Source organism: Rana temporaria, chromosome 11 (genome assembly GCF_905171775.1).
Source record: "Rana temporaria chromosome 11, aRanTem1.1, whole genome shotgun sequence".
NCBI lineage: Eukaryota > Metazoa > Chordata > Amphibia > Anura > Ranidae > Rana > Rana temporaria.
In genome coordinates this window covers 125565704-125589212 of record NC_053499.1, presented here as the reverse complement: position 1 = coordinate 125589212, position 23509 = coordinate 125565704, and the positions used below count along the sequence as shown (strand labels likewise).

At 43.7% G+C, this 23509-nt stretch overlaps 1 protein-coding gene across 1 annotated transcript in view; it reads right to left on the bottom strand.

Annotated features, from left to right (window-relative positions):
- The window catches only part of HSD11B2 (hydroxysteroid 11-beta dehydrogenase 2), a 93891-nt gene that overhangs the window by 4795 nt on the left and 65587 nt on the right, over nucleotides 1-23509 (bottom strand). The window contains exons 2-4 of the mRNA XM_040329079.1: nucleotides 18304-18516; nucleotides 7605-7790; nucleotides 3078-3215 (exon numbers count right to left, since the gene is read on the bottom strand). Coding sequence (XP_040185013.1) covers nucleotides 3078-3215; nucleotides 7605-7790; nucleotides 18304-18516 — 537 coding nt within the window. The remainder of the gene's footprint in view (nucleotides 1-3077; nucleotides 3216-7604; nucleotides 7791-18303; nucleotides 18517-23509) is intronic.

Here is a 23509-nt window from a genome sequence, read left to right as displayed (position 1 = left end):
TTTTTATTGTTTATTTATGAGTAATCGGACCCACATGAGACTATAAAATGGACTTGATTTTTTCCTGCTGTTAAATATTCAATACAATAATTTGTAGCATATATAGTTTGGTATTATATTAACAAAATGCAAAAAATCTTTATATGACACAATTGGAACAGAGACCTATGTAGATTAGTCAGGCTTTCAAATAAAAAATTCAATAATATATGAAGTGAAGAGTTGTTTACCCATTTTGGAAATAAAATAGTGTTCTTACTAAGTCCCCTTTCACACTTATACGACTTGTCCCACAATTTTGGACTGCAAAATCGTATGACAAGTCATTCTCCATGATTTTCAATTACTTCCATTCATATTGGCACTACTTTAAGTCGTGCCGACTTCAAAGTAGTCCCTGCACTTCTTTGGTCCAACTTCCATGCGAGTTGATGTCCATAGACCTCAATGTTTAACCCTCAAGTAGCATGCAAATCGTACCTGAATAATATAGACACAATTTCAGTATGATTTCAGTACGACGCTGTAAGCACAAGCTGTAAGCACAAGCAGCTTTTTGACCCTTGTCCCACCCAATCCTTTCAACATAGTAGCCCCTCCCAAGCACATTTTTCTAGCACACATTCACTTCCTGGTTATTCCCTCAGGAACAATGTGCTCCAACCAGCCCAAAAAAGAGATGTCCTTGTCCTCAGCTTCTCCTCCTCTTCTTCCTCATGCACTCATGCACTGCTACTGCTGCTGCAGCAATGGCAACTGCTGTGGCAATATATTGAGTAGCAAACACTTTCTGTCACAACACACCACACCACAACAACCAGGAAGCAAACAGGAACTGGAAACAACTATGGCAGGAAAAGGAATTACTTCACACTAGGGTTGTCCAGATACCGATACCAGTATCGGTATCGGGACCGATACCGAGTATTTGCACTAGTACTCGTACTCGCGCAAATACTCCCGATACCAAAATAGAATACTTTTTTTTTTTTTTTGTGACATCGAACACAAATTGGATGGCACCATTGGATGGCACTGATAGGTGGCACTGGCATTGATTGAATGGCACTCATAAATGGATGGCACTGATAGGTGGCACTGGCATTGATTGGGTGGCACTGATAAGATGCACTAATAAGCTGCCTCCCTGCACTGATGCACTAATGGGCACTGATCTGCACTGATAGGTGGCACTGGCTAGCTGCACTTTTGGGCACTGGCACCGATGAGCTGCACTGACAGTGATCACTCCTTCAACGATATGTAGTTTTCCAGTACCGTATGCTAAAAAACAGCCCCACACCATGATGTACCAGTTCTTCATAATTCTAAAGAAAATATCTTTGGTCTGTATTGTGGTTTGAAAACGGTCACATGACATTAAAAAAAAGTATCGGTATTCGGTATCGGCGACTACTTGAAAAAAAGTATCGGTACTTGTACTCGGTCCTAAAAAAGTGGTATCGGGACAACCCTACTTCACACCATGTATGTTTTCATTGGTTAATGCCAAAGTTGTGGCAAAGTAGTACTGGTCTAAAATCGCGGCAAAGTCGCAGCCGTGAAATCGTGGCAAAATCGCGGCTGCAAAATCACGCCAATGTCGCACGACTTTGAAGTCGTACAAGTGTGAAAGGGGCCTCATACTGGCACGACTTTAAGTCGTGCCTACTTCAAAGTAGTCCCTGCACTACTTTGGTCCGATTTTGATGCCACTTACACAGGCATGCATTGAAATCGCGGCCTCGAATCGTGGCAAAATCGTGCTACTTTGAAGTCGTACAAATGTGAAAGGGGGCTTAAAGGAAAGTTAACTGAGAAAATATGAAATCTCTCATTGTTGACTTCCTATTGGAGATGCTAGCTGCCTGATTATGGAAAAAATTGTTTGAACAAGAGGGTCAAACCGAAAAGAAGGACTATAAGGAAATACACCTGACTAAATAATTATTCAAAAGTAGAACATTTTTAATTAAATATTAATAATACATATAATGGAAGAACTTGATTGCATAAGGAACAATATTATTAAAAGATTGGCTGCAGTGCGGTTCACTGCAGCCAATCTTTTAATAATATTGTTCCTTATCCAATCAAGTTCTTCCATTATATGTATTATTAATATTTAATTAAAAATTTTCTACTTTTGAATAATTATTTAGTCAGGTGTAGTCAGGTGTATTTCCTTATAGTCCTTCTTTTCGGTTTGACCCTCTTGTTCAAACAATTTTTTCCATATATGCAGTTATAGGACTGGAAACCTGACCTATTTACATATTTAACAACTACAAGCCTCATATCTTTATATCTACTAGCTGCCTGATTATCATGCTTCTTGGCTTCCCTCCAACTTTCAAATCTTCATGCTTGTTCCAAGTCAGTGACACCACGACTCAATCCAGAGGTAACCAGGCGACTAGTAATCTTTAGAAGTACTTTAATTTGACAGCCTTCATATTTCTTTCATGGCTTTACATAAGGTCTGACTGAATATGTGCGTTGTGTATGTATACATATAATATGTGTGTTTATGTCATTCATGGAGCCAGTGAAGAACAGAAATTCCACTTCTGTGCTGGGCCCAGGGAAAAATAACCACCAGCTTCTGGCATACCGATTTGTATTGCAGTATGTGGAAGAATTTACGGTAATATGCTCTGTCCCAACTATGATGTATTTATCTGTTTTTAACATGTTATTGATGCTTTGATGTATACTAATGTGCTGGTTCTGCGGCAGTGCAATTTATTATACAATACTTTCCCTTTCATTTGCCCACTTGTTTTAGCTTAAATAGTACAGGCCTAGCTGGCCTTCCCTGCTTTTCTCATGTTTTCTCAGTTTTAATTAATTCCAAAGACAGGGCTTAGAATATCATTGTAAAAGTCTATACAAACATCCTCTGCACTGAAGTAAAATGATTCAGTTTCTGTCTTGTTTTAGAGTTAAGCTACCTATGAATTACGCCAAGTCAGAAAGTGGCCATGTTGTCCAGCCAGGCAGGACTAAGAAGGTATGTCTTTGCATGTATCGGCATTTGAAAAACAATAGGTTATGAAATCCTAGTTATTACAAACCAGTTTTGTAGGATCCTGGCTTTATCATGCTGACTTTAACGCCCCACGGCATCAACTCGTGGCGGAATGTGTCCATTACTCGGCCTAGAGCAGCTTTGGAAGAACCATACGCAGCCAAGAACGGGAATGAATGCTCACCTGTCAAAAAGCAGATCACACAAATGGTTACTGAAGGTATAAACATTGGGTTAAATAAAAGTAGGTTTTGCATAGATTATCCAAACAGATCCTATGGTAGCTATTATCTTTCTGTTGCAGGTTCAAAAGAACTACAAAACGGGTTGCTCTGGACAAAACACTTTTTTTTTCTTTTATACATGTAGCACCCCCTAACATTGCAAGAGTGCTAGTGATAGGATTTGTTTGTGTTAGTGTAGGTACATTTTCAGGCTTGGTTGTGTTTTTCTGGGTTGGGTGGGGTCTAGGTGAAGCTAGCTGGAGTGTTCTGAGGGCCATGACCAATCCCCAACAGAAGGGTTGGCAAGGTGCAGGCCCCCTCAAATACTCAGGGTCAGCACAGCAGGGGCAGTGTGGTGTTTTGTTGGAAGATGGAGATGGAGTGTTAGGCTGTCTGGGTCTTTGAGAGTAGCTCCCTAGTCTGGGGTATGTGGGTGAACTCAGGCCTGGGCTCAGGTGTGGAAGGGACCCCTCTTCATGAGACACAGGGATGCTGACCAGGAGGCACGGGAGCAAGGAGAGGATAGCAGGAGGACACTGCTGGGCAAATCTCTAGAGAGGAAGACGGCCACGTGGGCTGATGAGTGTTGCAGTCAGAGAACTGAGAGGCATGCCTGAAGGGAATGGGTGCAAGCAGTCTGTGATGATTGCAGAGTCAGTCTGTGAGGACTGTGGAGAAGTAGTCAGGAGGGCTAGTGAAAGGGGCATCTGAAGCCAGGTGGGCTGGCAGTGCCTGAAGAGGTGGCACTGGGAGCAGTAGCCACAGGAGAGGACAGCTAGCACCAAAGACCTCTATTTTTGCTACACCAAAAGGGGCCAGCGGTCCCTGCCTGCAAACGGCACTTGTTATGGTCTGAGTACACCCTTATCAGACCATCCTCAAAGTGCTAGCTGATCCTGGGAGTTGTAGTTCTGCAAGCAAGTCTGTGCTGGAGGTAGAAGAGGAGTGTGTAAATACTGGATGTATATAGTTTGTCCCTGAGTTTCTACTGATCAAGTGGGCATCCCATACTAACATTTCCCCATCCAAGTTCAATCTCCCTAAATAAATAAAAAAACAAACAAAGATGCAAGGACTGCTTCTTGTCCCAATGATCAAGAAATGAATGTGCCTGGCTGTGCAGGGTGGGAGATAACCAATATTTACCAGTGGATCCTGGGGGGGTAGTGCTACATACACAAGACCTACTGCAGATTCAAATAAACACCATAAATATGCTTCACTAAGTAGCATTCTTTTTCCATTCATACAAGTGTTTGTCTTATAAGAGCATAATGAAACCAAGTAATGCTTATTGGTGTTGTTGGGTATCTCTGGCCATTTATGGGTACTATTTTTTTTTTTTAAACAAAGCACATATATTTATCACTCGACACAAATTCAGGAGACCAGCTGCACAGCCTGGAAACCATGACACTGTCGGTGAACAGACGCAATGATTGCTCTTTTAACAAGCATTTTCATAGCTTGTAATAATCACTAGGCAGGTACTGTGACAGCTGAAAGGAAAAGCTTAAATGGGGGGTGATGACAAAAATGGACTTAGTGGTTTAATTATATACTCGGGAGAAAACATTTGGGCACTCTATTTCTAGATGAATAGCTCATAAAATGTGATGAGATCTGCATGTCATGATAGTCAAGGTAGTCTTATTTAACCAACGGGTTTAATTGCTTTATCTTTAACAAATCATTTAAATGTTAATGTTTCTAATAAAATCGTTTTTCAACATCTGAGATAATAACACCTTGAATGGAGGATAAGCGGGTTTTCCAGTAATTGAAATTAGGTGTTACAGTTAGTTCAAGTGTGGGTTTGATCTGTACTGCCCAGGGGCGAACTGACAACTCATGGGGCCCCCGGGCAATAGGAGCTTATGGGGCTCCCGATCAATAGGAGATTATGGGGCCCCCGGGCAATAGGAGATTATGGAGCCCCCAGGCAATAGGAGATTAGGGGGCTCCCGCTCAATAGTAGATAATGGGGCTCCCGGTCAATTGGAGCTTATGGGGCCCCCGGGCAATAGGAGATTATGGAGCCCCCAGGCAATAGGAGATTATGGGGCTCCCGATCAATAGGAGATAATGGGGCTCCCGGTCAATAGGAGCTTATGGGGCTCCCGATCAATAGGAGATTATGGGGCTCCCGATCAATAGGAGATTATGGGGCTCCCGGTTAATAGGAGATTATGGGGCCCCCGGGCAATAGGAGATTATGGAGCCACACAGTACTGTATAGACACACACATATAGTATACATACACCGTATACAGACACACAATATCCACACACAGTATACCTACACACAGAAAAAAAACAGACAGACAAACAGTACACATACACACACACCGAGAAGGTACTGGAGAGGCGGGGCAGCTATAATCTTGGGATTTTTAGACCCATAGGATGTCGGTAAGGGACATTTCAGGGATAGGTGTAAAAAACACAGATTTTTACATACTGTCCCTGGTTTTACTGAGGCTGGCAACCCTGATGGGGCCCCCTAGTGGCATGGGGCCCTTGAGCAGTGCCCGAGTGCCCGAATGGTCAGTCCGCCCCTGGTACTGCCATACAGGGCCAGGAAAAGGTGTGGGCAGGTGGGGAAGCTGCTCTGGGCACAACAGGGGGGCTCCTCCAGCATGTCTCCTTCAAAGAAGTGGCTAGCAGCCAGCGGGTCACAGCTTCATGTTAGCTACTGCTGTCATACTGTGTTCCAGTATTCCCACTCTTCATTCCATCTGCACACAGTCAACACGAAGCAATTGGACACACGTGTACAATGCACACTCCATGCCAACCATGGGCAGCCAGAGCAGGGGGACAAAGAATGGATCCTACAACATGCATTTGGCGTTGGGGAGGGTGGCGCAGTTACATATCCTTACCCTGACAAACCTGCCCCAGTGGTGTATATCCTCACCACTGGGGGTAGGACGTCAAGCGTACTTTGTCTGTTTAAACACCTGGTTTAGTCATAAATGGCATGAATGGGTCCTTCCAACATGAAGCCTCTTTGGATATTTGTGATGGTTTTTATAACTACTATTTTCTAATCTGTTCTAAATGAAAATTATGTTTTATTGAATCTTACCTTTTGGTCTAAATGAGTTGTTTCTGGCATCTTAAAAGTTCCGTTCTGCCTCTACATTTACTTCTTACACATTTGGGATGTGGGGCCTTTTGGTACTTCACTGCCCGATCCATAGGTTAATAAGGCATGTCTCCGCTCATCACACCTTGACTCGTTGGCTGTTGTAAGATCCACGGCTGAGAGCTCCTAATGGAGCCTGCTGGCAGCTGCAAACCAAATTTCTGCTCCTCGGCATACTGAAGCTTGTGTGAATGCGCATGTTCCAGCTGATGCCTCGCTAAGTATCCCGGACACCATGGAGAAGAGGAGGAATGGAAAGCCACGGTTACCATGACAATGCATTTCGGAAGTGTGACCTCCTTTTTAAAGTCACTCAGTATTTTTCCTTTTTCAGTGACTTAAAAAAGGAGGCCACACCTCCGAAACACGTTGTCGTGGTAACCGTGATGTTTCTCCGTGTCTTTCCTCCCCTCCTCTTATTCACTGAGGATACATAGCATGTCGCTGGCTGGACCGTGCGCATGCGCACTACCTTTGGTACGCCAAGGTCCGCCAATTTGGCTTGCAGCTATCAGCAGACTCCATTGGGAGCTCTCACCCGTTGATCTTTTGTTTTGTTTTGTTTTGTTATGTATGGGCAGGGCCGTTTGAAGGAATTTGGGGGCCCCAAGCAAAATGGACATGGGGGCCCCCCCCCCCCCCCCGAACGCTCGCAATGCCTACAGGAACCACAGCGTAGCGATCCAAATGATTTTTACTTTTAATTTAACATTTAAACAGTCCGTCGGATTTACAAATACTCTATTTAAGCAAATAATGGCCGACCGCTCCGGAGCTAGGCCAAAGCCGCGGCCTTTCCTAAGGCCGCGGCGGCGTTGCGCTCTGCGGATCGCAATCTGTGCCGATCCGAACAGGCCGACCCGTTCGGATCGCGGATCGGTCACAATCCATTGCACCCCTAGCGGAGACAGCATGGCAAGGCAAGGACCCTGCTTGGGGGCCCCTGGCCAGCTCGGGGGCCCCAAGCAATTGCTTGGTTTGCCTGTCTAGTTCCGACGGGCCTGTGTATGGGAGTGAAAATCATGGCTACCACGGACAGGTTATACTTATGACTCTAGTATTAGTGTTTCCTAGAAAGTTCTTTTAATTTGCATGGTAAATCTACAGCAGAATGTCATGGATTTAATGGATCGAGCCCATTATACAATATATTTGCTGTTTATTAATATGAAGGTAATTATAATGTAATGGTACCTACCAGCTGGGCTTCCAATAGTCACAATTCGTCCCTTAGAACTGCGTAACATAGGTAACAAAGCTTTGGTGATCTCCAGTGTCCCAAAGAAGTTCACTTCCATACAGCCTCTGTAGGTGGTCATGAGTGATAGCTCAGCATCTCCAAAGTGAACACAATATCCAGCATTGTTGACCAGCGCCCAAAGACCTAAATAGAAAGGGAGAATGCATGTTAAAAAATATCAACTATAAAGAACAGGACAGCTTGAGGACTATTTGTCCAGCACTTTGTTTCTTCTGTTGGTAGCAACTTAAAGCGGAGGTCCACCCTAAAATTAAACGCATGTGTTGCGCTATATAAGTTTTTCATTCATTCAAACCTGTCCGTCTGACTTATCCGGTCGTCTGTACAGACTCACCGGATAAGTCCGACCAATCCCCATCCCTCGCATGCGTCAAAGTGATTCGACGCATGCGTGGAAGTATTTACCTTCCAGGGTCGCGCACGTCGCCGCGTCATCGTTGCGGCGACGGCGCGGCCACGTCACTGCGTATGTTTTCCGCGGGGATTTTGATCTGATGGTGTGTACAGCCATCAGATCAAAATCCGGAGCAGAAATGTCCGATGGAAACGGTCCGGCGGACCATTTTCATCGGATATCCGCTCGTGTGTACAGGGCCTTACACTGCCGAGCGCCGTTCTACTGTGCATGCGCGAGATCGAGAGGTGCATGCTGGTTACCCAGCATGCACCTCACTTGCAAAATCCAGGAAGACACAGGAACTGGGCTTCACATGCCCACAGCTATGATGGAAACGGCCACAAGATTGCAGAGAGGATATCAGGTAAGTGTTTGCACTGATTTATGTACCGATGGTGATTTATCAATATGTTTTAAAGAATATTCACTAGAATTACGTTTATATTGCAAAAAATAAATAAAAAAATTATGCCCAAAACCCCACTTTAAGATTTAAAAAAGTACCATACAAAACATTGCTGGGTCTTGGCAATCAGATTTTTTTAAGGGAAAAAATGCTGAAAAAACAGGTCTACAGTCCACGTCACATATAAATACCATCTAAAAAATGCTTAGTTGCCTAGGTGTATGATAAACCCCTGGCATCATTATTTTCTAGGTCACTGACAAGTATACAGAGCAATAGTAAGTCTGAGTTATCCTAAAGTGCAGTAGTATACTTAGGTTTTGTACTGCCCTAGGCCTGACTAAACTTGTGCACCCCCTAATTTAAATATGACCCTTCCCTGACATGGGGCTATACTTACTCTATCCAAAATGAAAAAAAAAAATGTTTCTTACTTTAAGCACAAATTTCTGATAATTTTATGGAGAGGACTAAGGCCCCATACACACGATAGAATCCATCCGCAGATAAATCCCAGCAAATGGGTTTCTGCGGATAGATCCTATGGTGTGTACACGCCAGCGGATCTGTTTCCGCGGATAAATCTCCCCTGGGATGGATTCCAGCAGATCGCATATTTGCTGACATGCACAACAAATCCATCTGCTGGAATCCATCCCAACGGATGGATCTGCTCGTCTGTACAGACTCACCGGATCCATCCGTCCAAAGGGATTCCCCGCACGCGTCGTAATGATTTGACGCATGCGTGGAATTCCTTATATGACAGCGTCGCGCCCGTCGCCGCGTCATAATCGCGGCGACGGCGTGACACGTCATCGCCAGAGGATTTCCGCGCGGATTTCAATGCGATGGTGTGTACACTCCATCGCATAGAAATCTGCGGAAATCTTTGAGAGGATTTATCCGTGGAAACGGTCCGCTGGACCGTATCCGCGGATAAATTCTCTCGTGTGTATGGGGCCTTAGAAGATTTAACCATGCCCATGGTGCAGCAGAAAACATATAGCACAGTGAGGAAGGTTTGTGGTCCAGGCTGATAGGACAGTCAAAATTAGAAGCAGCTTGCATTACACTAACAGTGTAGCACAATATATATAGTATCCCCCACTATATATTTGCCAAAGATTTCCACCCTTGTGCTACGATTCAGAATTTGCCACAGTATACTGCCTCCTAACTAATCCCATTCCCACACCACTGCCACTGATTCCATCAACCCCCCAGCATTGCCACTGATCCCTAGTAGTTTTCTGTCTATTGATGGGTCCCCTCACCTTCCCAATCCATGGTGCGCAGGCAGTGAGGAGATGATGTGCTGTAACCTTTAGCAACCAATGAGTAAGCAGTAATTATGTGTACTAAACACTTGCAACCAATCATTGAGCGGTAAGGATATGCAGTAACCTCTAGCAACCAATCAATGAGCAGTAATAATGTGCAGTAAGCTCTAGCAACCAATTAGTGAGTGGTAAGGGTGTCCAGTAACCTCTAGCAACCAGTGAGCAGTATTGATGTACAGTAATCTCTAGGAACCAAATCAACAAGCAGAAGTCAGCAAATAATCAGTGAGCCATAATGCATGCTGTAACCTCTAGCAGCCAGTCAGTGAGCAGTAATGATACACTGCAACCAATCGCAATTGCTGCCTGATCTGATTCAGTAAACTGGTTTTGAGTCTAGCTGCTATTTATTGTATGTCTCAGAGCAGGTGGAGAGTGAAATTGCAAGGGGGGGGGGGGGGTGCAAGAAAATGTTTGCCCAGGGTCTAATCAATAATGAAGATGGCCCTGCTTTAACCCCTTCCTTACCGGGCCATAATATTATGACGCCGGCAGGAACCCTCCCTCCGGGTGGACGTCATACAACATCCTTTCTTCCCGGCCATCTAGGGAGCGCCGGGCACCCACAATTGCCCGAGATCACGGCTGGAGTGTAAACACACAGATCCACCTCCTGTCAGAGGTGAGGAGACCGATGTGTGTTCCCAGTACAGAGGAACACACATCGGTCTCCTCCTCTTGTGAGTCCACCTCCCCCTACAGTAAGAATCACTCCCAGGGAACATATTAACCCCTTCAGTGCCCCCTACTGTTAACCTCTTTCCTGCCAGTCACATTTACACAGTAATTAGTGCAGTTTTATAGCACTAATCGCTGTATAAATGTGAATGGTCCCAAAAACATGTCAAAAGTGTCCGATATGTCCGCCGCAATGTCACGGTCACAATAAAAAGCGCAGATCGCCGCCATTACTAGTAAAAAAAAAAAATGCCATAAAACTATCCCCTATTTTGTAGATGCTATAACTTTTGCACAAACCAATCAATATACGCTTATTGTGATTTTTTTTTACCAAAAATATGTAGATGTATACATATCGGTCTAAACTGAGGAAAAAATTGTTTTTTTGTTTTTTTTAATTGTGATCTTTATTAAATGAAAAAGTTTAAAATATTGTGTTTTTTTCAAAATCGTCGCTCTATTTTTGTTTATAGCGCAAAAAATAAAAACCGCAGAGATGATCAAATACCACCAAAAGAAAGATCTATTTGTGGGGAAAAAAGTACGGCAACTTTGTTTGGGAGCCACGACGCACGACCACGCAATTGTCAGTTAAATCGACGCAGTGCCGAATCGCAAAAAGGGGCCAGGTCCTTTACCTGCATAATGGTCCGGGTCTTAAGTGGTTAAATGGCAAATTCAGAAATATTTTAAATCCCAGCTTCAGGAAACCTCAGAATCTTCTCCTGCACCCACACGGCAAAGTTTAACTCCTCTTTTATCCCTCGGGAACAGAAAAAGCTTGTCAAATTTCTTAGGCATAAATGAGTGGTTAACCAGTGCAGGTGCAGCTCCACTGCAAGCAAGCATTTGAAGGTTTCCTGAAGTTCAGTTTTAACCAATAAACAGATTTGTTGGGCATCATGAAGCGATACATTTCAGCATAAATAAACAATAGAAATAGATCTCCTTTTAGGTGACACATTTTATTTTGAAAAAAGAAATACAGATGCAATAAATGATCATCTCCGACAATAAACTAACCTTACTGACTTTTTATGCACCTCTACCCTAAGAAGGACAGTGGACGTGGAAGTTCATGACGTCCAGCTAGGCTGTGGAAGGGGCTCAGAAAAAAGCACAAGATGGTCCCCATTTCCAGCAGTGCTTGAGATTCTGAGGGCATCTTTGCTGTGCTAGAGGGTGATAACGAGCAGTTCTGACTTACTAGCAAATCTTAATCCATCTACATAGGAGAATAATGGACTTAAAATAACACACATGCAATAGTCATGGCAAGTCATGGTGTTCAATAGAACCAAACTAGGTGTTTCTTGGTTTTAAAGTAGATCGAAAAAATACACAAAAAAAACACAGCCAAAAACAGGGGATAGTGCAACAAGAACAGTCCTTAAAAGCAATTCTCAAAAAGAAAAAAAAAACGTTGTTTTAATTATTTTTTTGCCTTGCGGCTTCACTGCCCGTTTCCTACTGCGCATGCACGAGTCGTGCAGTGCTTTACCAATGGGCGGCTGTCTCCTGGGACACACACAAGGTCCCAGAAGACACCTCTCCCCATTTCCCAGGAGGTAGCACGAGGAGGAGAAGAGAGACCACCGCGGAAGAGGAAGTGGCAGATTAGGACGATCTGCCTAGCAACAGCCATTTCTGGTACCGTATTTGCCGGCGTATAAGACGACTCGGCATATAAGACGACCCCCTAATATTCTGCTGAAAACTGTGGTTAGGTGACCCCCTTGTGTGATAGTAATGTGTTTTAATTAAATGAAGAAGCCGCAGCCCGCCGGGCTTTTGCATTTAATTCAGATGTTCTTTGACAGCATCTTTATACATACGCAATTTCTTGCAGTGTTTTTTTCCCCCAAATGTGAGTGAATAAGCTCTATATTAATGTAGCACCTTGCATTGCTTTTATAATTTGCATATAATTATTGATATGTACTTTATTGCAGATTATTTTATAGGTTTCTCTGCACCCCTAAAGAAAGAAAGAGAAAGTCTGAAACACGTTGGGTCTTGCTTTACTCACTAGGCCCTCATGAGGCCATATGCATGTGAAGAGAGGATGTGGAATAACTATATAAGATCTGGACATCTGTGCCCATCAATTGTCACCACTGTGCCGTGCCATCAATTGTCACCACTGTGCCGTGCCATCAATTGTCGCCACTGTGCCATGCCATCAAACGCAGCCACTGTGCAATGCCATCAAACGCAGCCACTGTGCCCATCAATTGTTGCCACTGTTACATCAAATGCAGCCACTGTGCCCATCATTTGTAGCCACTGTACCATGCCATCAATTGTCGCCACTGTGCCATCAATTGTCGCCAATGTGCCATCAATTGTCGCCACTGTGCCATGCCACCAAACGCAGCCACTGTGCCATGCCATCAAACGCAGCCACTGTGCCCATCAATTGTTGTCACTGTTACATCAAATGCAGCCACTGTGCCCATCATTTGTAGCCACTGTACCATGCCATCAATTGTCGCCACTGTGCCATCAATTGTCGCCACTGTGCCATCAATTGTCGCCACTGTGCCATGCCATCAAACGCAGCCACTGTGCCATGCCATCAAACGCAGCCACTGTGCCCATCAATTGTCGCCACTGTGTCCATCAATTGTCACCACTGTGCCATCAAACGCAGCCACTGTGCCCATCAATTGTCACCACTGTGCAATGCCATCAATTTCCGCCACTGTGCCCATCAATTGCTGCCGGTTTGCCCCCTCAAAAACTGCCAGTTTGCTCTGTAAAATGCCGCCAGTCTGCCCCCTCAAATACCACCAGATTGTCCCCCTCTGGCCAGGTAATTACCATTCTTGGGTCAGCCATCCTCTCTCCACTGTCCCTCGATGTCTTCTCCCGCCCTCGATGTTGCTTCAGCCAATCAGGTTACCGGTAACCATACCCGGTAAACCTGATTGGCTGAGATGCGTGTCGGTGTTAACCAGGGAACGCACACCGTGTGCGTCCCCTAGTTAACTATTTGGAAGCCGATTAGAGCCAACAGGCTGTAATCGGGAAGCCTTTCAGAGCCGCTGGCTTTGATAGACACTTCCAAAGCCAACCAACTGCTGTTATTCAGATGGCCGGCGCTCACCAGGGGGCTGGCCATCTGAATAGTGGGCGGCAGCGGCGCCGGCGACAATACATAGATTCATGCAATGCATGTATTGTTGACTTTAGTGGCGGTGCAGGAGAGAGAGGGGGCGGCGCTCCTGCGCCCACTATCGAAGCACCGCCACTGATATAGACTATTTTAATCAGTACTTTAACAGCCAAAATGCTGCCCCGCCACTACAATCAGCTTTCTATATTTGTCTTTTTTTATTGCTGTATATGCTAAGAATCTTGGATACACGCTGGCAAAGTCTGGTTTAATTATCTTAAGCAAGTTAGTGTAGCATGCAACAAAAAAAGCATAAAGAATTAAAAATATAATCAGGTTGCATATCTATTAATGATTAAAGGTAGTGTGTCCTCAGAGAGGTTATATTTCCCAGTTTGGAGATCAGGGGTATTCTCTGGATAAAAATCTGTGACACTATGTTTTGCATTTAAACATTAAACAGAATAAAGTAAATGATTATGGAAGATGATATGAAAGATTACTGGTCCTCAGTAGAAGCCTGCCAAGCAGAAGTAATCTAACTTCTATCATGTGCTATGGTAACTGGCAGTGGTCCATATTTATTGAAGTGTCTGAAATGACCAATGTGTAATGAATAACAGAATGAGAATGAAAACAGAAGGTTATCCGAAGCTCTATAGAAAGCCCATATCCCCAAAATCAGATCATCTACAAAAAGCGTTGACTCCTCCTTCATGACCAGGCCATTTTGCAATATGGCACTTGCGTTACTTTAACTGCAACACTGTACCCAAATTAAATTTGTCTTTTTTTTCCATAAATAGAGCTTTCTTTCGGTGGTATTTTGATCACCGCTGTAAACATTTTAAAATCTAATTTCTTCATAATTTTAGGCCAATACGTATTCTGCTACATATTGCCCCCCCCCCCCCCGGCCCCAATAAGTATATATTGATTGGTTTGCGCAAAAGTTATAGGGCCAGATTCAGAAAGATCAGCGGATCTTTCTGCTGGCGTAACGTAACTCATTTACGTTACGCCGCCGCAAGTTTTTCAGGCAAGTGCTGTATTCACAAAGCACTTGCCTGTAAAGTTGTGGCGGCGTAGCGTAAACTACCCGGCGGAATTCAAATTCGGCGGGTAGGGGGCGTGTATCATTTAAATGATGCGTGTCCCCGCGCCGAACGAACTGCGCCGGCCGCAAATGAATCCCAGTGCGCATGCTCCAAATGACGTCGGCAACTCGTCATGCTTACGACGTTTACGCAAATTACGTCCATCCGTATTCGTGAACGACTTACGCAAACTACGTAAAAAAATTAAAATTTAGTCGCGGGAACGACGGCCATACTTAACATTGGCTGCGCCTCATAGACCCAGGGGTAACTATACGCCGGAAAAAGCCGAACGCAAACGACGTAAAAAAAAACGCCGGGCGGTCGTTCGTTTCGGAATCGGCATAACTCCTCATTTGCATATTCTTCGCGTATACAAACGGAAGCGCCACCTAGCGGACAGCGTGAGATTGCAGCCTAAGATCCGACCGACTTCTATGAATCAGGTGCATAGATCCGACCTACGGAACTCAGAGATACGACGGCGTATCAGGAGATACACCGTCGTATCTCTTTGTGAATCTGGCACATAGCGTCTACAAACTATGGTATATACAGTATACTAGAATTTATTTATTTATTTGTATACTAGTAATGGTGGCGATCGGTGACTTAGTGGGACTGTGATATTGTGGCAGACAATCTGACACTAATTTACACTTTTGACACTTTGTGGGAACCAGTGACACTAATACAGTGATCAGTGCTAAAAATATGCACTGTCGCTGTACTGACACTGGCTCAGAAGGGGTTAAACATCTAGGGCGATCAAAGGCTTAAATGTGTGCCTAGCCAGTATTTTTGTGTATTGTGTGCTGCTTTGCAGGGAAAGAAAATCCATCACATCCTGCTGTCAGGATGGAGCTCTGCATTGTTTACATACTCTATACAGAGCTCCGTCTAGCTTCTCTCCTTGACGATCAGCGGTTGCCTGCGGACATTCATTGACTGACACCCGCTGATCTGCTTATGCTGTGACTAATCACAGCAGAAGCGGCACCCCACCTACCAGAAGTACATAATTACGTACAGTATATATACATGATTCTGCACAGATTTACTGCTACAGGGCAGTTAGCATGTGGTTAAAAAATGTAGAAAAACAATTACTTAAAGTGGAAGTAAACCCATCTATTTGATAGTTTAAAAAAACAGTTAACATTCCCGGCATGCCGGAAATGCTAGATGTCACATTTGCTTGTGCTCTCAACCAAACTGTCAAACCATCCAATGGCTGGTTTCATAACTGATCACATGTGCAGCATTGTGGCAGTTGCAGATTAAACAGAGGCCAAGATGGCCGCTTCCTTGGCTGAAAACAATAGGAGGGTTTACTTCCACTTTAAAGCGGGGGTTCACCCAAAAACATTTTTTTAACATTACATTCAGCCGAGTTGTCATAATGACAATCGGCTGTTTTTTTAAATTTTATCCCCGTACATACCGTATTTTCACCGCCGCTTCCCGGTATGTCTTCTGCGGGACTGGGCGTTCCTAATTGATTGACAGGCTTCCGACCGTCGCATACAGCGCGTCACGAGTTGCCAAAAGAACCCGAACGTCGGTGCGCAGGCGCCGTATAGAGCCACACCAACGTTCGGCTTCTTTCGGCAACTCATGACGCGCTGTATGCGACGGTCGGAAGCCTGTCAATCAATTAGGAACGCCCAGTCCCGCACAAGACATACCCGGAAGCGGCGGTGAAAATACGGTATGTACGGGGATAAAATTAAAACAAAACAGCCGATTGTCATCATGACAACTCGGCTGAATGTAATGTTAAAAATTTATTTTTTGGGTGAACCCCCGCTTTAACTTGGTCTTGGCTCCCAACGCTTTCAAGTTGACATCTACACGCCTCACCGCTGCCTCCTGGGAAAGCTGGAAAATCCTGCTAGACTACACTCCTGCAATGGAGGAATTCTCTGGGGAATTACCATGAGGTAGATGTTGGTGCTGTGGTAAGTATTTTTTCTCTTTACCAGCTTTGTTTTTTAAAAGCTTTTGTAGGGAATCTGATTTGGGGGGCTGGAGGATTTTGATGGAAAGTCTTTAAAGAGGGATGCTCTGCAGAGTCTCTTTAAAGTAAATCTTCCATGAAAATCTTGCAGTAACTCATTCCCATCTAGAAAGAAAAACCGCTCAGGTGTGGAAATCTTCAGAATAAATGATTATGATTAAACACTAAATACAGTGTGAAACGCGTCAGCTCTGCCGGTATGCTGTGACATGTAGTGCTGTTTTTCTATCTTGGATTTTTACAATAAAGGCAACTTTTGTTCGGAGTGCGGCTGTCCAGAAGAATCCTCTTTTGTTTTGCAATCTCATTCCCGTCTGCTGGAGCCGAATGACTACCACTCAAAAGTTTGTGATTCCTGGGAAATATGAAATGTTGCCCAATTTTCCATCTCCAATCTGGAACTGTTGAACACAGATCATATTGAGAATGCTGGACGTTGCTTTAAATAAGCCATTACAATTCTCCAGGAGATTTTTTTTATTTTATAAGCACTGGATGAAGTGGTTACATAGTTATAGAGTTAGATAGTTACATAGGGGCAGATCCACAAAAGAATTACTCCGGCGTATCTATTGATACGCTGCGTAATTTTTAAGTTCCCGCGTCGTATCTTTGTTTTGTATCTACAAAACAAGATACGACTGCATCTGGGATCGATCCGACAGGCGTACGTCTTAGTACACCGTCGGATCTTAGGTGCATTTTTTCGGCGGCCGCTAGGTGGCGTTTCCGTAGAATTCCACGTTGAGTATGCAAATTAGCTAGTTACGGCGATCCACGAACGTACGTCCGGCCGGCGCATTTTTTACGTCGTTTGCGTTCGGCTTTTTCCGGCGTATAGTTACCCCTGCTATTATGAGGCGTACTCAATGTTAAGTATGGCCGTCGTTCCCACGTCAAATTTTGAATTTTCTACGTCGTTTGCATAAGTCGTTCGCGAATAGGGATTTGCGTAAAATGACGTCACCGTTGTAAGCATTGGCTTGTTCCGGTTTAATTTCAAGCATGCGCACTGGGAGACCCCCACGGACGGCGCATGCACCGTTCCAAAAAAACGTTGTTTACGTCGGATCACAACGTATTTACATGAAAAACACGCCCCCATCACATCCATTTGAATTGCGCGCCCTTACGCCGCCAAAGATACACTACGGCGCCGTAACTTTTTTTCCGGCACACCGCACCGGACCCGCTGCAGAGATATGTGAACTGGCTCCATAGAGAGCCAGTCACATTCACCTGCTATGCGAATTGAATGTGGGGAAACGCGCATTAAATTTGCATAGGTGTGAACCCGGCCTGAAAGATTCCAGCCTGCTATTCCATCGAGACACATGTTTAATACTAGCAGAAACTGGTGCTTTCAGAGCTTCACAGTAGCTGATGAAAGCTTGCTAAAAGCTTTGTAAATACCTGCTATACACATTGCTCTTCAGATTAGCAAGTACAAACTGAAGGTAGGTCAACAAGTATGAATATAATGATTATAGTCATTTTTGTCGATCTTTTGATTAGTATTCTTGCATCAAGTGGGGTTCTGGTGCTATGTCTAATGTTAGAGGGAATTCACATACCAGTTTCATGTGTCTGCTCCTTTGTCACTTGCTGAGCTCTCTTGATGTCCTCAGGTTTCGTCAGATCCATTTGAATGATTGTCAGGCGATCTGAACACCTCTTCTGGAGATCTTTGGCCCCTGGGCTTCTAACATCCAGCACAGTTGCAATCACCTTGAAGCCCATCTCATCCATTCTCTGAGCAGCTGCCTTTCCAAATCCAGAATCGCATCCTGAAAGAAAGGTAAAAGAGTCTGTAGGAAAATGTGTGGCATTATATGCTTTCTATAAACATGCCATGTAGAGGTTGTCTGCCTTTTATGTGTTAAGCCTCGTACACACGATAGGTTAACCAGAGGACAAGGGTCTGAAGGACCGTTGTCATAGGTTAACCTATGAAGCTGACTGATGGTCCGTCACGCCTACACACCATAGGTTAAATAACCGATCGTGTCAGAACGCAGTGACGTAAAACACAACGTGCTGAATAAAACGAAGTTCAATGCTTCCAAGCATGCGTCGACTTGATTCTGAGCATTCGTGGATTTTTAACCGATGGTCGTGCCTACTAACGATCGGTTTTGACCTATCGGTTAGGAATCCATAGGTTAATTTTAAAGCAAGTTGGCTTTTTTTAATCTATGGTTAAATAACATATGGGGCCCACCCACGATCGGTTTTGACAGATGAAAACGGTCCTTCAGACCGTTGTCCTCTGGTTAACCTATTGTGTGTACGAGGCCTAAGTCAAAGAGACCCTGACACTACTTCTGCTGTGGCAAGAATCAAACTCATCATAAGCCCAATCAGTCAACATTTTGTGAGGATTTGTTGGGATCTTTAGGTGACAGAGGGATAGAAACAGAGGGTGGAGGAGATGCCCAGAACATTTTTTGGCTTGAATCTTACTTTGAGCACTTTACATATTGCACATTCCTCAAGGAGCTTACAATCTAAGATCTCACATGCATACAGTACATAAACATTTTGGTGCCCGTTTACCTGCCAGCATGTCTTTGGAGTGTGGAAGGAAAACGAGGTACCCTGAGGAAACCCAAAAAAGCCCCGGGAAAACAAGCAAATTTCTTTCCCATAGTGACAATGTAAATTAATGGACTAATAAATTGGACTTTTGGCGGTACAGGTAATTAATGTAAAAAATCTATAAATATCTATTTATTTTTTATAAATAAATATTTATAGATCTTTTACATTAATTACCTGTACCGCCAAAAGTCCAATTTATTAGTCCATTAATTTCCATTGTCACTTTATCAGGACATTGGTACACTAAAATAGGTGCATTCACAGTGATTAGTCGCCCTGTGTTTTTATGCAAGTTTAGCAAGATCCATTTAAATTCTTTCCCATAGTGTCCTGGTTGGGATTGAAACTGAGAACCTTAGGGCTGCAATGCATAAAGTGCTAAACACTAATCCACTGTGCTGCCCATATTGAATATTTGACTTGACACCCACCAAACAGGTAACTAGTCAACTTTTCTTTGACAAGACATTCAAGTTTTTTTATGGCATCCATAGCAATATAGTAGAAATACAGGACTGGATGGCTGGTAATAAGCTTGGATTGAACACAGTCAAAACCAAAGTTTTATTAATCGGTTCTAATAGCACCCCCTTGTTGGCGGCATGGCCTCCATCTTTCGGACCCACACCCATTCCAGCCAAGCAGGTAAAAAACCTAGGAATCATAATTGACGATACTCTCTCGTTTGTGCCCCACTTTAGAAACATCATGCGGAATGCCAATTACCATCTAAGGCTCCTCAGGAAAGTGAAACATCTATTCACGTAAAATAACAGATCCTTACTTGCCCAGGCCTTTATCCATTCCAGGTTAGACGGGGCAAACGTATTCCTACTGGGTGCCCCACAGAAATGGATCCACAAGCTCCAGGTGGTGCAGAACCACACTGCTCGCTTTGTACTCGGATTAGCGAGACGAGATCACATGAGCATGGCCAGGAAATCTCTTCATTGGCTCCCGATCGAGCAGAGAGTTACTTTTAAAACTCTCTGTATTTTCTTCCGTGCATACTGGGAACAGGGTCCCAAGTATTTACATAGTCTGGCGGTGCACTATGAACCCACGCGCCAATTAAGATCCAAGACCCAACACTTAGCCACAGTTATTCAGTTTAAACTGTTATCCATGGGAGGCAAACGACTTCAGAGTAGGGGGGTCATGATGTGGAATGCCCTTTCCCTGGAACTTAAGATGACACCCAACCTGCTCCTCTTCAGAAAAAAACTGAAGATGGAGCTGTTCCTCCAGGCTTACGGATACATTTATTTTTCATTTTTTTTCATACTCCGCCCCTTCCATTGAAGGAGCCACTTGCCACTCTAATGTCCATGACCCCGGAATGGCCCGATTATGCAGACATCAACGATGTCATGTACCCTCTCTCTAGTTTTTTCCTTCTCTTCTTCTCTTTCTTTTCTGTTTTTTTCCTCTTTTATGCTTTCCGGTTCGTTTCCCTTGCCCCTTTAAGGGCTGGTTACCCCTCCCCCTTTTTTTTCACCCTCTCTTTCCTTTCTTCTTCCTTCCAAACCGTGGATTGATTCAAGGTAGTAGCCAGTGGGCATTTGGCGCCTAACCAAGCTCAAAAATCAATCAATCAATAGTAATCTTAACTAATGCCGCGTACACACGATCGGAAAATCCGACAAGAAAACTGTGGATTTTTTTCTGACAGAATCTTGTCTCAAACTTGTCACACAAAATTCTGATTGTCAAGAACGCGTGACGTACAACACTACGACGAGCCGAGAAAAATGAAGAATTGCATACAGACAATCGTAATTTCCTCCAAGAACTTTTCTTGTCGGAAAATTTGAGAACCAGCTCTCAAATTTTTCTTGGTGGAAATTCCGACAGAAAAATTTCAATGGAGCCTACACACAGCCTACACACAGTCGGAAATTTCCGACCAAAAGCTCACATCGGAATTTTATTGGCGGAATTTCCGATCGTATGTACTCGGCATTAGCTTTAGTTTAGTTCTTTATCTTGAATGTAGTATTATTTCTGTTCAGTTGGGAACTCTTTAATAAAGGAGTTATTGTTATACTACAATTCATTGTCTGTCCTTGCTGTCCTTCAAATGATATAATTTATAAGTACAGCATATTGCATGGGTAACCAATACCCTGGCTTGGTGTCAGAATTTACCATTACACTACTGCTTTATATGCTTTATATGCCTTGGAGAACAATTGCACTGAGGCAACCTACATGAACTTCTTTCACAAAAGAAATCAAAAGTAAAATTAGGCAATGATTGAACCCTTTTGAAATTTTTGGGAAAACAAAGAAAAATCTTATGCCGTGTACACACGATCGGTTAAACCGATGACCGTTTTCATCAGTCAAAAACGATCGTGTGTGGGCCCCATCGGTTATTCATCCATCGGTTAAAAAAAAGCAATCTTGTTTTAAATTTAACCGATGGATTCCTAACCGATGGGAAAAACGATCGTTTGTAGGCACAACCATCGGTTAAAAATCTACGCATGCTCAGAATCAAGTCGACGGATGCTTGGAAGCATTGAACTTCATTTTTTTCAGCACGTCGTTTTGTTTTACGTCACCGCGTTCTGACACAATCGTTTTTTTAACCGATGGTGTGTAGGCGTGACGGACCATCAGTCAGCTTCATCGGTTAACCGATGAAAACGGTCCATCGGTCCATTCTCATCGGATGGACCGATCGTGTGTACGCGGCATCAGGCCGTGTACTATCGTATGTGGGAATCTCAGCTGGGCTCAATGAGCGATTACATGCGAGCGACCGCGATTAGCTGCGGGAGCTGTCAGCCTCCCATTACTTTCAGTGGGGCTTCCTCCTGCAGCTATCTGCTACTAACCCTTTCCGGGGTTCCTGCATATGATCGAACATGGCCCCGTTCGCAAATGTGATAATGGGGCCCTATAAATCACCAGATTGTGGCTGTAAGCAGTGTGAATGCAACACCAAAAGCAGGATTAGAAAGACAGGGTTGGCAATTTATAGAAGAGTTTAATGAGAGCTGCCCTGTCAACACTTGAGATAGATTTGAGTTTAGCAGTAATACAACCCTCTTGCCCTGAGCCATTTTTTATTACGACAATTTTTTTGGGAGGGTGGTTTACATACACTTTATAATCCAATAAATGTTTAAGAGAACAGAAGCAAAAATAAAACCACAGTGTACAATACCAGCGCTCCATGAGAAATTACATTAAGTATTAAATACTCTTTGGGTACATAGACCCAAGAGTGTACAGTTAAAATAATGTTAAAGTGGAGTTCCACCCATAAATATAACATTACATCAGTAGTTTTAAAAAAATGTCATTAGTCCTTTACAAATTTTTTTTTTTTTTTTAGATGCCTTCAAAGTGTTGTTGCTAGGCAGAATAGTTAATCTTCCCACTTCCTGCACCTAGGTGCTTAATGCACCGCACAGACTCCTGGGAATGTAGTGGGTGTAACTTACCAGGAGTCTGTGCACTCCCTAGTCTCAAAGAATCATGTGACTTGGACAGCACAGGTGCTGAAACCTGATCTGACACTGTTTGTGCAGCACTGAGCATGTGCAAGGCTGAAATCCAGGAAGTCATACAGTCTGGCTTCATGATGCCCACACTTAAGATGACCCCAGTCAATTTCTATTTTATAAAGTGTCTAAATGCTGTAACAACCTAACAAAACGGACCTTAGTTTACAGACTAACTTTACTAGAATACATTAAGCTTGTGTATTACAGGGGTATTTATATTTAAAAAGTGAAATTGTGGCCGGAACTCCGCTTTAAACAATCAATTGTCCTCCAGTACCATCATTCTCATCCTAGCAATAATAAGCAAATGTAAACCTGTTAGTAAATTTTACTATTTTGGTATTCCTTAGCTCAACCCCCTCCTCCTCCTTGCACATCATAGCCCCCTGCTGTTCTAAGCGTTTCTAGTAACTTTCTAACCTTCTATGTAGTTGTGCTGTAGCTGGGAGGAGAGAAAAAGGAGAGAAGGATAATACTATAGAGCAGTGATGGTGAACCTTGGACCTCTGCAGTGTAGTTAAGCATCATGGGAAATGTAGTTCAGTAACATCTGGGGTGCCAAAGTTCACCATCAATGTTATAGAGTTTGACTTAAGAGACTTAAGAGGGAAAATGGGGTGGAGTTAGTGGTGGAGCTAAGGGGTTGTGACAAAATTAGGTT